This window comes from Pelophylax lessonae, assembly GCF_965119305.1.
Source record: "Pelophylax lessonae genome assembly, chromosome: 3".
NCBI lineage: Eukaryota > Metazoa > Chordata > Amphibia > Anura > Ranidae > Pelophylax > Pelophylax lessonae.
Genome location: NC_138770.1, coordinates 395997344 through 396013577, shown reverse-complemented (window position 1 = coordinate 396013577; position 16234 = coordinate 395997344). Strand labels below are relative to the sequence as shown.

Here is a 16234-nt window from a genome sequence, read left to right as displayed (position 1 = left end):
AGCTGATTCTACACTATAGTGAGAGAGAATTTTTTGTGTTTTTTTTGGTGTTCAGAAAGATAGAACTTCTGTGAAAAACATTTCATGAATAAGGCCTCTCTCCTGCATGAAATCTCTGTTTGAAAAAAAAAAAACATGGAAAAAAACAAAATGGTTGTGGAGGGGGGGAGATTGGCTTTACTAATCATTAATAGTCAATTGGGACCTCCCCATTGTCAAAATTGTATAAAGAAAGGGGAGGGGGTTTCCAAGTCTGTCCAAAAAGAACAGAGGTGGAACCAAGGGGGATTTAAATGTGCCGCTAATACAATAAAAAAAAGAAAAAATTATTGTATTAGCGGCACATTTAAATCCCCTTTGGTTCCACCTCTGTTCTTTTTGGACAGACTTGGAAACCCCCTCCCCTTTCTTTATACAATGGAAAAAAACAACCAACATTTCGGCTGCCCTTAGTTGGGTTGCTGCACAACCACGGTTCTCTAGCCTACTTATGTAAGCATCTCAGAGATTTTTATAGTTTTTGACTACCTGTGCTAGCTGTATATAAGAAATGCTCAAAGGTAGCAATGTGCACATGAGACCATAGACTAAGCATGTGTGTGTACATGAGCCTTTATATGCCTTACTGGCAGTAGGTTGGTTATGGGTAGAGATTTCATATACAATAAAGTAAAGATCAGTCAATAACAGACAGATTTTCAACTTATTGTACCTGAAGAAAACCAGCTCACCTTTCCAATATGATTTTTTTGTGTGTTTTGAGCCAATGTACGAGGGGTCTTCAAAAAGATTCCGCACTTTTTTTATATTTGATAGTGTTTAAAAAAAGTGCAGAAACTTTTTAAAGAACCTTTTGTGTTTCTATATCACTTGGCTTTGTTAATTGAGTATAACCAGACACATTATTGGAGTGTATGTTTTGTTGCAACTTGAACAGGTAAAGCAGCTGCTATTGCTGATTTCTGCATCACCCCCCAAGAGCTGTTGTCTCGCCTGGGAGAGTTTGCACAATACTGTCCTGTAAGCCTGGCACAAAGGGGAGAGCTTGTCGACTGTTCGGTAACATCATCCTTGCAGTTTGCAGCTGAATTCCGTGGACACTACTACAAAATGGCTTCACAGCAGGAGCTGGCTGTAAGTTGAATCTATTTTATTGCTCTATGATTATTTTTCAGTAACTTACTGCACGTTGTATTTTTACATCCAACATATACTCAGTATGTCTTTTTAGTTTATAGTTTCTTTGTATGTTTTTCAAAATCGTACAGGTCTCTAGCACTGCTGCTGTGCTTTTTTAAACTGATTTTAGTGCAGGAAAGGGTCAGAGCCAGAATGCAGTAGAGTTCCTCCCTAGACTACTTTTATTGCACATCCATCTAGGAATATACTGTAGATCCTTCAAACCACACAGTTCTGCAAACAGCCCACCCTCCACTGGGCAGACTTTAGTGTCGCTTTAAGATGCAGTTGCGAATGACAATGTAACTATGGTGAATTTTCCTGCTAGTCCTATCATGCGATATATGGCAAACCAGGAAAATTGGCCCTCTGGGATTACATGACTAAGAAGCTATGGGGATTCTGATATGCTTGGACATATTGTGATCTCCCACATTATAGATCACATCACAAACGCATACCCCAAAATATACCCGAGTCTGTTAACGAAAACACACAAAAACAACGTTGTAGACCCAGTATAGGTAGTATGGTCCTCAATTTTCAATTCACTTACAGGCAACCATACAGTTACATGCCAGTCGACATTTTCAATTCTCAAATCAGAACCACAATAAAGTGGAAAGTAATGTTATAGGTATGTATTAAGGGTGGTATATTGAGTCCCTTGCTGGCTTCCTTTCTCTCTGAATACTTCAGTGCCAAAGTTCCTGGCTCTGTTCTCACCCTCTTTGGAATTTAGGGATTTCACAGCCGCTTGTGGTGTTCCCATTTCTCCTGTACACTCTTCAAATAGAAAACAAAAAAAGCCAACAAGTAGAGTTGGTACTTTTTAGAGATGTATGCAAGTTTGCAAACTCAGTCAATTCTTGCCAAGGTGGTACACAAGAGTCATATGAAACCATTCAGTGGTTTGAAGCATCTACCACAAATGTTGGTGTTTCTGGAAGTGGGAAAGTCTTTATGACACAATTATAACTTTAAAGTGGAACTAAACTTAACTAATAAAAACTGAAAGCACGCAGCTCTTTATTGCAGAAGAGACATGTCTCTTCTGAAATAACAAACACTTACATGGCTGCTTGCAGTCTTCTATTGAATGTACACTGCGTGGATGTCATGTGCCTGGGTGGGTTTGAACTTGGGTTCTTCGGCTTTTGTGTTGCAGCTCTGTTCCTCTGTCACTGGGGAATCTGAGTCTCTTCAACACCTATCTTGCTTGGTGTTTCTGCTCCTGGGACTCTAGCTACACCTGCCTTCCAGCTGCAGTAAATATGCAATCGAGCTCAGCTTGTAAATTGGGTGACTTCCTGTGCTCAGTGCCCGTTTGTTGGATATATTTTCCTGGGTGTGTGATATACTATTGAACTACAGAACTTCTGTACTTTAAACTTTACCTGATTACTGGACTACTCTCTTTGCCTTACTCTGCCAGTCTGTGTATAACCCTGCCTGTCCCCGACCATGCATCTGGATTCTGACTTTGTATCTTACCGCCAAAGACTTGTTACTGACCCAGACTGCCTGACTATACTGACGCTACAATCCCCAGCCAAAGCTCCACTCTAGACTAAACCTAAGTACCTTACAGTGACACACTCAGGCTGTGCTGGAATGACGGACTCCTCTACACATGTGCGGGATGATGGTATTCCCTGACTGGCCAATCAAGAGGCCAAAAAATGATCTCCCGGAATTAGCCGGGGAGAAGATGACAGCAGCTGATGAGTGATTTAAATGTGGAATCACTGGCATGAAGGGGCGAGTATTTCTGGGAGTTAATTCTGCTTTACATTGCTTTAATAGTTCAATCATTTTAGGATTACAAAATATAATGCCCTGTTTTTTGGAGTTCCTGAAGTCTGGAAGCTGTGACTATAAAAGGCAGGCACAGGACGACAAGCTAGTCACTAGTATTGCCTGTGGTCTCCCTGCAGCTAACCTTTCACTAACTGATTTACCATGCCTTGTTTCACAGTGTCTTTGTGTGGAGTTGGCCTCATGTCAGAGCCAGAAGTGCCTGAGAGCTTACACTGCAGATATACAGCTATAATGCTGCAGATGTAGGAGTGTCTAGGCACCCTAAAGCCAGCCATGCATGGATTAAAATTTGGCTGGTTCAGCAGGGACTGGCTGAATTTTGATCCATATACTGTATAGGTAGCTTTTGGAAAATTTTCTACCGATCAGCACTGTCGGCTATAGCAGTTGGTGCTGATAAGTGTATTCTGACGGCGAGGACATCTCCCCTCTGTCAGAATACAAAAGCTCAACGGGAGGATTCCTCCATCCACATCAAGTGTGTGGATGGGGAATTGAGCATTTTTCTTTTGTTCATCCAGCGGGTTGAACAAAACAAAGTGACTTGTGTATGCCCAGCTTAACATATCAGAAAGTGCACCTCTATTTTACTGGAGACATTTTAGACAAAAGGTACTGCCAAGGCACATTTTTAATTAACATTCTAGATGTTCTCTATACCAAAGCATTTCATCACTTTTTCAGTTCAGATCCATTTTAACCCAATGTCTTTGAAGATATGCAAAGGTTATCTAATCCCTGGATGACTTTTTGCAATGTGTAATTTAATATTAAAAATAAAAGTGCTTTAGTGGTAACAAAATGACAAATAGCTTCTGTTTTCTAACAGGCATTTTTACAAGAGCCAGAATTATATGTTCCACCACTAGCACCACGTCCACTTCCCCCTCCTGAGAAGTTACCAAAGAAGCTAACAGTGGCTGATGTGAAAGCTAGATTCCCAAAAAATGCAGAGATGAAGGGCTACTGTCCAGTTACCTATGTTGATGGGAAGAAAAGGTTGGCACACAACTAATGTATTGCACCTGTAATATAATGATACATTGAATAATGATTTCTGAAGTACTCAAACAATGTATCACTTTCTGATTTTGATTACATTTAGACACGTTAAAAAAAAATGTATCACTTTCTGGATTGATAGTTTGTAATTAATAAGAATTAACATTATCACAAAATTGTTATCCATTTGCAAATGTATAATACACAATGCTTCTGACCTTCTAATACCTCATGCACACAGGGCGTCTGTTTAGGACCCTTTAAAAGCCAGAACTCCTGGCAGGCGTAAAAGCCTCATATTTCACAACAATTTGAAAGTTAATGCATTCTATTGGCCAGAATATTTATTGTAGTCATTGGCATGCATTAACACTCAAAAACTGGATGCGTCTTTTCTGCTTTTCAGCTCCTCTTCAGAACATGCCTTTGGTGGGTTTTCTAATACCCCTGTAAATGCCTATGTGTGCATGGACACATAGGTGTACAGTGACTTGAAAAAGTATTCATACTCTTTGAAATTTTCCACATTTTATGTAAAAAATTTTTATCATTTTTCTTCCACTTCACAATTATGTACTACGTTGTGTTGGTCTATCACATAAAATCCCAATAAAATACATTTATGTTTTTGGTTGTAATATGACAAAATGTGGAACATTTCAAGGGGTGTGAATACTTTTTCAAGACATTGTACATAGAGGCGCTTTTACAGACTAAAAAAAACAAAACACTCAACACCTGTAACAGTGGCATTTTTTAAACCCTGTTTGCATGAGGCCTAAAAATTACATCTGCATGTCTTAGCCTGTTGTTACTCTAGTAGCCTTCTCTGAATTTTATAGCACTTTAGTGCAGCAACAGATCTCTGACATATCTTATATGGTAAATATGGCCTATTTATACCACAATGTTTGGGTTAATGCAAGCCCGTTGCGCTGCATTGCATTTCTTGTCATACATTGAAGTGTGTTTTTCACATGCTAGATATTTTGCCTTGCAGCCCGTTGCTGTAATTTTTTTCAGCGCAAAGAAAATCAATGCAATGTGCTGGTGTGAACTGCAATTTTTATTTTTTTTATCCATATATTGGGGATGTGTTGACAAACCCTTCCCAATGCATATAGTGTCAATGAGCACTAAAGCTGGACATTCAAGCTGTGGGCCCATCAGGCTAAATAAAAGTTTTATGGGACTATGTCCAAGCTCGGACATCTGCAAGTAAACCTTTGGTGTGTGGCTACATGTGAACAGTGGTGTTGTTTTCAGCCTCTCATTAGTTTGTATAGCCTGAGCAGCCGCTGCTATTCACATATCCCGGTCATTCCAGCCGCAAGAATCCTCTTCTGAAATCTAGAGAATGCACATACCTGGCCGTGGGAAGTTGGAAGTAGATATAACATGGCTTGTGTTCTTTATCTACAATTTCAATAGGTTTGAATGACAATGTGCCTGTTGATGGCCCTTTTCTAATAATTACATATTAGCTAGGTTGGGAGTTGTGACCAACAACCTGTTGATTTTTAATGACCACTATTTCACATATCTATATATACCAGAACAAGTATGAAGCTAGATGTTTCTATGTTCATATATAAGTACATGTGCATTATCATTTAGGTTTCTATTTTCTTTTTGCAAGGTATGAAGCTATTGTTCCTGGAAATATTGAATATGCTGCAGAATATAGAGATAAAATCTACATTTTTGAACGTGAAGAAAAGCTGCAAAAATTCATGAGGTATTGTATAATCATACTTCAGGTCAGGGCCGGGGCAAGAGGTGAGCAGGGGGCGGCTGCCCTGGGCACAGTGGTATTTGGGGAGTTGTGCTAGAAGGGGTGCTTTGGAGAGGGAATTTGAAGTAGGAAGGTTAATTTGTGTTAGGAAAAGAGATGGGGAGGGGGGTTGTGCTAAAAGAGGGAATTTGGGGGGGGGGGGGGTTAGAGTTAGAGGATTTATGCTAGCGAGGGGGATTTGGGGAGGGAGAGGATTTGAGCCTGGAGGGGGGATTTGTACTGGAAGAGGGGGAATTTTTGTTTAGGGAGAATTTGGGCTTGCACAGGGAATTTATGCTTGAGGGGTAAGTGTGAAGAATAGCGCTAGAATGTTTTTTTGGGGTGGGGATTTTTGAAGGGGGTGCTGTTTGGCATTTTTGTCCTGGGTTCTAGATTACCTTTTCCCAGCACTGCTTCAGGTCACTGTTATACACTTCTAAAACACAGCAACAAGATCGTTCTGAAAGCAAGTACATTTTCACTGTACTTTGTGCATGCTAAATGTTTTGCTCTTTTGGCAGTAATTCCTATGGATATTGCTCCACTTTGAGTAGCTTTTCACACTGACCTTCCAATGGGGATTATATAATGACCATTAGCATGTTTTTATTGAAAGAATACCCAGAGGTGTAAAAAGTCCCAAGCTGGCTTTTTCTTACCTTGAAGTTATCCATCACTTGCTTCTAACAGCTGAGGAAGTATACAGAAATGTGCTATGAATTTCAGCAGTGGGATAAAGAGACTAGCAATCACCAACTATAACCCTTATCGTTTTGTTTCTAGATTTCCAGAACAGTATTGGAACCACACACTTCCATCTAAACTGCCACCAAAGATGGAGCCAATTGTGCTAACGTCTCTTCCTTTAACTGGATATCTGGAACAGGTAACAATCTACCATAACATACAGATTTTAGTGTAGTATAACAATTTATAGTGCTGAGAGCTGTACTCTCTTTTTAAATTCTGAATTAATCATGAATATTGTTTGCAAACCAAAACGTACTATTTACTCTAGGCTAATCATGCACTAGTATGAGTATAAAGTGTAAGTTACACAAAGCTGTCCCACGTAGGTATAGCAGCATAGTGTGCTAAACCTACCTACCAGCCAGGGCTCCCTTTCTGTTTAAACAATGAAGTCTACAACCACATTTAGAAGGAGTCTTAAAATTTCTTGCAGCCAGCTGTGGCTCCATCTTGGGTTTTTGTAGGGAAGGAGCAGCTGTTGGGACCACCGCCTTCTAGTGCCACATGAGGGAGCGCCATCCTGTTTTTTCATTAGTGTGTACTCTTGTCTGTTGCCTATGATGAGTTTAGCAGCTGCCACAGGAGAAAGTACACACTACTCATGTGTGGCCCAAAACAACTGGATGGCTCTCCCTCCTGTGAGGGAGGACTAGAGGGCACTGGCCCTATCGGTTGCTGGCTGTAGGGGATTTAAGCACACTAGCCTGGGAGCGAATAGGGGGCGAGCGCGCGCCGCCGGAGGCGCGCTCCCGCCCCCGCTCGTACCCGAAGAAGCCGGCTCGTGTGACCGGTGGACCCGATGTCCACCGGTCACTCGCGATCGTCGGGTAGAGAGGGAGAAAGGCAGGCGGCTAGTGTAAACAAAGCCGCCTGTCACTCTCCCCTGTGTAAAAGCACAGATCACTCGGTCCTGCTATGTAGGACCGTTGATCTGTGCTTTTACACACAAAGCCACATCCAATCACAGTAAGAAACACGCCCCTAGGGACACACTTAACACCTCCCTCTCCAATAAAGTTAACCCCTTCCCTCCCAGTGTCATTTTTACAGTAACAGTGCATGTGTATAGCACTGATTACTGTAGTAATGTTACTGGTACCCCCAAAAGTGTCAAAAATGTCAGTCAAGGGTCCGATCTGTCCGCCGCAATGTCGCAGTACCGCAAAAAAAAATCGCAGATCGCCGCCATTACTCGTTAAAAAAAAAAACAATAAAAATGACAAAAATCTTTCCCTTAGTAAACGCAATAACTTTTGCGCAAACCAATCAAAATACGCTTTTTGCGATTTTTTTTACCAATAATATGTAGCAGAAAACAAATTGGCCTAAAATGTAAAAAAAATTAGATTTTTACATTTTTTGGGGGGGAATTTCATATAAAAAAATGTGAAAAATATTATTATTTTTGCAAAATTGTCACTCTTTTTTTGTTTATAGCGCATGATCAAAAAATCGCACAGGTGATCAAATACCACCAAAAGAAAGCTCTGTTTGTGGGAAAAAAAGGATGTTAATTTCATTTGGGTACAGCGTCGCAACAACCGCGCAATTGTCCGTTAAAGTCACGCAGTGCCGAATCGCAAAATAGGCCCTGGTCAGGAAGGGGGTAAAATCTTCCGGGGCTTAAGTGGTTAATGGGGACATTTGTTCTGGTGACAACTGTCTAGGAGATGAATTCTCTTAACTTTCTAGAGATGTCCTCTTACTTTGTGTTGCATCTATGGGACAGGAAGTAAAGAGAAATCTCCCCAATGGGACAGGGGTTTCAACTATTCCCTACTCAATCCGAAATTAAACACTTTCTGCCCACGGTATAGCCGAAAGACTGCTAAAGCACGGGCTTCCAGTGCCGGGAGGGCGTCAATAGACCTCCTCCCATGATCGCACTGCTCGTTTGCCCTGTGGCAAGTGGCTGGCACGCTCTGTGACTGTTGAGTCTTTCGGACTCAGCTGATCAGAGAACAGGGAAAAGGGCCAATCACAGCAGCCCTTTAACACGTGATCAGCTGTCAGCCAATGACAGCTGATTACAGAAGTAAACAAAAGGCAGTTATTGGCTTTTTTTCTCCTCACGATCAGCCTGAGGAGAAAAGAAGAAAGCTGGTAACTGGCTTCTGTTACAGGGACATCGGTTCCAATCTGTGCCCTCCAGTGCTTATAATCAGTGCCCTTGGTCTTATGTAATATTCTAATTTTCTGAGATACTAAATTTTGTGTTTTTTCTAGCTGTAAGCCATAATCATCAAAATAAAGTGAAAGTAAAGTCTGTTTTTCTTTTTTTTCTTACTTGGAAAGTAAAGGCATAATGTGCTAGTAGGCATCGCATACTAGCATATTACAGTATGTGACACTTACCTCCAAATGAAGCCCTCGTCGTCCCTGCTGGAGGCCCCATCCATTTTTGACCATCTTCCTTCCGGGTCCACGGACACTGGCTGTGCTACTGGCCGGAGGCGCGGGAGCCGCCGGTCACAGCACCGGGCTCTGAAGAAACGGCATGGGCAGCTGTTCCTTCAGAGTGCAGGCGGCGGTGACGTCATCAGTGCAGTATACAGTAAATATCTCCTAAACTGTGCAAGTTTAGGAAATATTTACAGTACCTATAGGTAAGCCTGCTTATAGGCTTACCTATAGGTACAAACATTAGAGGGGAGTTTACAACCACTTCAAAAGAAAGAAATGCTTGAAATATATCACTCTGTGTGTAACGCATATATATATAAAATGATTTTCACTTTTTAAATTGAATCACTGAAATAAATTCACTTTTTGATGATATTCTAATTTTGAGATGCACCTGTGTGTGTGTATATATAGTATATGTGTGTGCGTATATATATATATATATATATATATATATATATATATATATATATATGTGTGTGTGTGTGTGTGTGTGTGTATATATATATATATATATATATATATATATATATATATATATATATATATATATATATATATGTGTGTGTGTGTAGTGCACGGAAATCTAAAACTCTATTTAGTATATGGGTAATAATATAACTGGAGCCATCAAAGGCTATAAACATTTATTGGTCTCTTACCAAATATCACTACAGCTTTACTTTCACTGAAGTTTTCATTTATGGACTGTACTCCCCCTCCCCCCCTCCTCCATCCCACAATGTTTTCTCCAATTGAAGAATACTCACCCGAAGGCTCAGCTCAGCTTTTTCTTCAACACAGTCCCACCTGGGCCTTGCACTTGCTGTGTTCACCATTCATTTCCATGGATAAGTCCAAGCTCCACATTAAGTATAGAGAAATTCAGTTTCCTCTGTTTTTGCTGACACCTTTTTATTGACATGAATTAGCTATGTACAGTGTCTTTTCTCAGACGGAATATAAACATTTTTTACTCTGATGTAATTCCTATTTCTTTTCCAGGGAGTAGCCACTGCTTTAATTAAGGCTTTAAATGATGTAGGCTGTTTAAAGCCTAAGTATCCATTTCTAAGCGTAAAACGATCTGCTCTGTTATATATCGCCTATCACCTCAAAGGTAAGTAAAATCTGAGGGGGTGAATATTTTTTTCATTTACATGTGATAGGGCTTTGAGTACAACTAAAGACTACTGTATTTCAGCCTAACAAGTACCAAATCCAGTTAGGGCCCTTTCACACTGATGCGTTTTTGCTGTAAAAATGACAATATTTAAATCCTATGGAACTCTTCGCACCACTGTGCTGCGGGTTCAGTGCATTTTGAAAATTCCTGCATGCTGGGTCTTTTGGTGCACTTTTCAAAAACCCAGCTCTCCATTAAAAGGAATGGAGAATGCGTCAAAAACGCATCAAAAATGCACCGCAGTTGCATTTTTGGTCCATTTTTCGTCACATGTCCATGTTTCACAGGTGTATGCCAACTCATACAAAATGCATCAAAAACACGCGCTTTTTTAACACGGTTTTTCAATGGAGCTGTGTGAAAGCACCCTTACTATATGATGCACAAACCTCATAAGAGAAATTTAAAAAAATCCTTTACCCTACCTGACTGAGCCAAATATTCATTTGTGTATCACACACTCCCCATCCCATACTTTGCAGCTCACAGTGAGAGGGTTTCAGCAACAGAGGCAGTTCTGCCTGGGAGTGTGACTTCTAATTATGGGCCCCCTAGCAAAATTTTGATGGGCCCTGTGGCTAACTCTCTCTGTAGTAGCTGGCGGTATAAACTGTGATATTTTATGTCCTTCCCTAAATGAAAGTGGTTGTAAACCCTCACATATGCCCAGTGAAGTTAACAGCTTCAGATGATGCACAGAGACAAAACAAATCCTATGTAGGTTTTACTTGTTTATCTGCAGTCTTCTCCTCTCTACACCCCTTCAAAAGGGCAGAAAAGTTTTAAAATCCTTTCTTCATCTGTCAGGAGCACAGAGGAGGGGGCAGAGAGGCTGCAGTTAGAGTGTGTGAGAGCCAATTGCGGGAAAGGCACACACCCCCTCCACACAGCAGAAGAACTGTGTTGTGAATAGACAAGCTGTCTGCTGAGCTCTTCCCACCACAAATTTATCTCACCTGTCCAGAAAATTCTTCAGAAGTGACTCATGCTGATACCAGAGGAATGAAGCACCAGAGAGAAACCACACTTAGAGCTTTAAAGGGAGATACATAAATACTACAGATATATTTGCTTTGCTCATATTTCATGACTGAGGTTTAGAACCACTTTAAGGATAGGCAGCGGGAGAGCTGTCAGCATAGTCAATACATTGCTACAGTAAGCATAGCTAGGTGGGACCCTGGGCAAATTGTCAAACTACAGGCTTGCGACTCAGTAGTGACTAAGATGATAGACATGCCGTCTGCAACATTTTTTCATCCTACTGTAGTGCACGCACAACCTACAGGATATTGGAAATCCCTTTTCCAGGAGCTATGTAGCATCATTGCCACATCATTGTAGGAAGCTTCATTATCTGGACTTCACTGGCACACTCAATAGGTATTCGTGGGACTTTGTAAGGAGACTAAGAGAAAACAAAGTGCAGATGAACTATTTTTAATGATAGAATAAGCAATTCAACTTTACCACTTTCATTATACTTACCATACTGTATATAAAGTGATCTACTCTAATAGGATGCAATTATATTGCACACTAGGCTTCCCCACAAGGAAGTAGTAAAGCCTGGTACACGCTATCAATTTTTTTTCTTGTTTAACCCAGCGGGCTGAATGAGAAAAAACTGAAGAGCTTGTGAGGAGATCCTGTACTAGCAATCGGATGTTAGTACAGCGATCTCCCCCACTGAGCTATTGAGTTCTGACAGGGGAACAGCCAATGGACAGCCTTTAGCTAAGAGCATTGATTGGATGCCGATCGGCAGACCTTTTTTGGTAATGCCCCTTCGACAGAAGCTGGACGTTTCAGCCGACTTCTGTCAGACCAGCAGCCATACACATGAGCGGAATGTTGGCCGGTTTCCATTATTCCAGTCAATACTGCCTGATAGTCAGCCTGTGTGTATGGCCTTTACTCAAGGCATACTTTCTGTTTCGCTGCTTATCTGTTGTGATTAGGGTATATTGTGTATTTTCTTTACTGCTGCTGGATAATCAACTGCAGTCTAAAGGGCCATACACACTATAAGATTTTCTGAAGACTTTTTCCTTCAGATTTACCTTTTCTATGTAGTGCAAGGGCCTGCCAGATTGCATACAAATTGAAAGTGTTTAGGTATGACCTCATATTATATGGTTTTGGTAAATCTAAAGGAAAAAGTCTTCAGAAAATCTTGTAGTGTGTATGGCCCATAATTGTGGGTATCACATATTCATTTTTTTTTTTTTAAGACGTATTGCCCCTATCAACTAAAAAATTGATTTGTTACATCTCTGACTTGCACTGAAAAAAATTACCATTTGGTTGCTGTTAGCAACATATTTTATTTTCTTCAAATGCTTTAAAGATTGAGGCTTATTGTTTTTCTTAAATATTAACATGTGTTGTCTTCACCAAATGTTAATACTAAGGGAGTCTTTGTATTTGTAGCTTACAATTCACGCAATTCAGATTATATCCGGAACAAATACAAGAAGAAGATAGAGAAATTTGTGGAGTGTTGTGATCTGATTACTTATCTGGGAGACAAGATGACTCGCAAATATAAAGAACCTCAGAGAAGACCTGTTGATTTTGACTTCAAAATGCAGTCTTTTCTTTCACTGAAAAACGTGAATCCAACATTTATTTAACAAGTGATTTTCCTGTATATGGAAACATAATACATGTATATTTAAAATATGTTAAAAAAAAAATCTCTATTGAATAGTGTGGGGTATTTATACAATTTTAAAAAGCTTCATGCCACTTTAAATAAATGAATGTCTTTGTATCTTTGTATCTTTGTACCATGATGTGCATATGCACATCATGGTCCTTTTCATTCCTATAGGTCAGGGGTCTTCAAACTATGGCCCTCCAATTGTTCAGGAACTACAATTCCCATCATGCCAAGTCATGTATGTGAATGTCAGAGTTTTACACTTCCTCATGGGATATGTAGTTCTGCAACAGCTGGAAGACTGTAGTTTGAGGACCCCTGCTATAGGATGACAATACCTATGACAGACCCCAATGGTCCTCCAGGGCAGCTGTCAAACAGAGATGAATGAGGCTGCCTATTCATTTTCATTCATTTTGTGCCCCAGTCAAAACAAAGCTTATCTTTCCAGTTTCTAGAATTTCAGTGAGCAGCAGAGGCCATCAAGCCAAGTTCATTAAGGCTGCAGCTGTAAGCTCAGTCAGCTTTTAGGGAAATGCTGACAATGAAGGCATAAATGACACCCAGAGTGAACGTAATAATGTAAAGGGAAAAGTCAGTCCACAAATGTCAAAAACTTGCACCGGACAAAGATATTTAAAGAGTATACTGTGAGAATACTAGATTGCACAAGCAACCAACACAAAATTCTCCTGCTGCACCTAAGCCTACACCCAGGTATATTTAGGACTGTCATTGAGTACTGACACATGAACCTGAGTTCAGTGAGTACCTCTAAGAAGAATATTGGCGTACTGGTTTGACAAATTTGACTCTCAAGAATGTGTTTGTGTACCGGTGCCTGGAAGCAAAGTGCAAACACACTTCTCTGTATGCTAGCAGCAAAGTAAGTGTGCCCAAGGTATTGCAGGGTCTGACTGATGAAAGCTAGGGAAAAGCCAAACAGAATGGTTTCCTACTTCAAACAGTTGATTCAATAACCATTAGGCCCTCTTCACACCTGAGCGTATTTCAGCTCGTAAAACGCTCATCTTTAAGGTCTCAAAACGCCCAATAAGCAAAATCCCATTCATTTCAATGACCCCTGTTCAGATATGAGTGTTTTGTTGTCTGAAGCTCAAAAAAGTACATGAGCTTCTTTTTTGGCAGATTACAAGCGTTTTTGTTAGATGTCAATGGCTTCCTCCAAACACCTGCAACAATTTTCTGAAAAAAGCCAGAAAAAACACTTGAAAAAAGCCCAAAAAAAAAGGCCTGAAAACGATATGCTCAGGTGTGAATGGAGCCTTAGCCAGAAAAACAAGAGGAAACCACCGCCTACTACTGGAACCACAAACACCCAGAGAATGTCACGGAATTGCTTGACAGTAAACATTTTATTGGAAACCGCACATGCAGAGTGAAAAGGGGGCACAGCTGACCTTTTTAACTGGATTCATGTGTAACCACACTTTGCCAAGGCTATGAATTAACTCAACATGCTAAGTTTGAAAAAGAACCATTTACATAACCCTTAGTCACATGGTCAATAGATAAAATTGATGTATTACTAGCATTTTGTGGCAGAGAAAATAAATGGAAAACCAATTTATAAAAAAATGAATACTTAATACAATACATTTACAGAGATGCTGTATCCTAACAGCATGGTGTTAAATATACTATAGATCAGTGGTTCTTAACCTGGGTTCGATCGAACCCCAGGGGTTCGGTGGGTCAGTCTCCAGGGTTCGGCAAACCCACCGCTAGTACCACTTCGCTGTCAGGGACTATTTCTCCAGTTTCGGGCATGTCCTTCCGCTCCCACTCCGCGCCGTCATCATGGAAATACATAACACAACATCCAGTGGCGTAGCGTGGGGGGTGCAGGGGGGGCCGGCCGCAACATCTGGGGGGGCGCATCCGCTCCGCAGTGTCATGTCACTCCCTCTGTCATGATAGGCTGGCCACCGCCGCCCACTGAGTCTGCTCGCACTCGCAGCTCTCTCTGCCCCTGGCTCACTCTCACTGCTCGCTGTGCAGCTCGGCTCTCGGCCGAATCCGATCCAGCCGGAGCCTGCGTCGCCCACTGTGGAGTGGTGGGGGGGGGGGGGAGACAGGCCAGGCGCGCAGTGCGGAGAGGGACTGTCTGGGGGAGGGACTAACCCGTGCAGCGGCCACCCAGCGCAGCGCGGGAGAGAACCACCAGGCCAGGCAGCAGCAGAAGAAGCCGGCAGGTGAGAGCCAGTGGTGACAGTGGTGCTGCAGCCTGCAGGAGGAAAACCTAGCCTGTGATCGAGAGTCGGGACATAGATCCCCCCTTACAGCAGGCCAGGGTGAGGAGAAGTCCCGTCCCCCATATAGATCTCCCCCTTACAGCAGGCCAGGGTGAGGTGAGGTCTGGGGTCCCCCATATAGATCCCCCTCACCCTGGCCTACTGTAAAGGGGGTGATCTATATGGGGGACAAGACCTCACCTCACCCTGGCCTGCTTTAAGGGGGGATGCTGGACATAAAAACAAAGAAAAGGAACAGACTTTGTTGCGAAAATGACATGAGAGTCGCACTTGCCAAGATAAAGCCGCGCATTTCTGAACTGGTCTCTGAAAGACAACAGCAGAAGTCACACTAATTTGCAGTAAATATTCATTATTATGTTTTTGTTTTTGTGTGAAAATCATGTTTTAATGTTTTTGTTCTTTGTTCTTAATGGTTTTGTTCATTTTGTGCACCTATGTATAAATATATACCTAAAATAATATATACACCTATGTTTTGAATTTGAAAAAATCATATTTTATTTTTCCAATTAAGAAGGGTTCGGTGAATGAGCATATGAAACTGGTGGGGTTCAGTACCTCCAACAAGGTTAAGAACCACTGCTATAGATAATCCAGTTGAAACCAACATTTAAAGTTTTTGTATTCATATGCTCCTTTCTATTTAAACTTTTTTTCACTCCGATGCTTTTTTCAAAAATAGAAGTGCCAACATCCCAAAATAGATTGGAAAAAGAAATACACTCCAAGTAAATAAAAGGGGACTATTATATTTACAAATAAAATAAATAAATATTGCTGCGCCAAGTGAATCAATCAAAATAATGGGTAAAATTGCATATATGAAAGCAAATCAATGCTTATACCAATTGCTATAAAGTGTAAACAATTCAACAATCCATGTGCTTGTGACCAGGAGATTAATACATGAAAAAGTCCCAATAGTGCAAAAAATATTAAATGAATAAGCAAGAAAGTTCAAATAAAACACTTAATCTTCATCTGTGATCAAACAGTGCAAAAGGTGCTCCACACTTCACTCAGGTGCTCCCGGTTATTGGTGCAAAATTAGCAGCTCACCTCACGGATAGACTCCAAGGAGTCATACACGCTTAAAGATTATGGACACACAGCCTTTTCTCTCCTCTCCTTCTGCTCCAGCTGACCCTTCGAGAGCGCCAGGAATTCAGCATAAA

General features: G+C 41.0%; 1 protein-coding gene across 1 annotated transcript in view; it reads left to right on the top strand.

The window, feature by feature from the left end:
* AK9 (adenylate kinase 9) overlaps nt 1-12805 on the top strand; it is a 135128-nt gene extending 122323 nt beyond the window's left edge. The window contains exons 34-39 of the mRNA XM_082251583.1: nt 938-1134; nt 3830-3999; nt 5642-5740; nt 6560-6662; nt 9935-10049; nt 12549-12805. Coding sequence (XP_082107709.1) covers nt 938-1134; nt 3830-3999; nt 5642-5740; nt 6560-6662; nt 9935-10049; nt 12549-12751 — 887 coding nt within the window. The 3' untranslated portion in view covers nt 12752-12805. The remainder of the gene's footprint in view (nt 1-937; nt 1135-3829; nt 4000-5641; nt 5741-6559; nt 6663-9934; nt 10050-12548) is intronic.
* Nucleotides 12806-16234: the final 3429 nt, after the last annotated feature.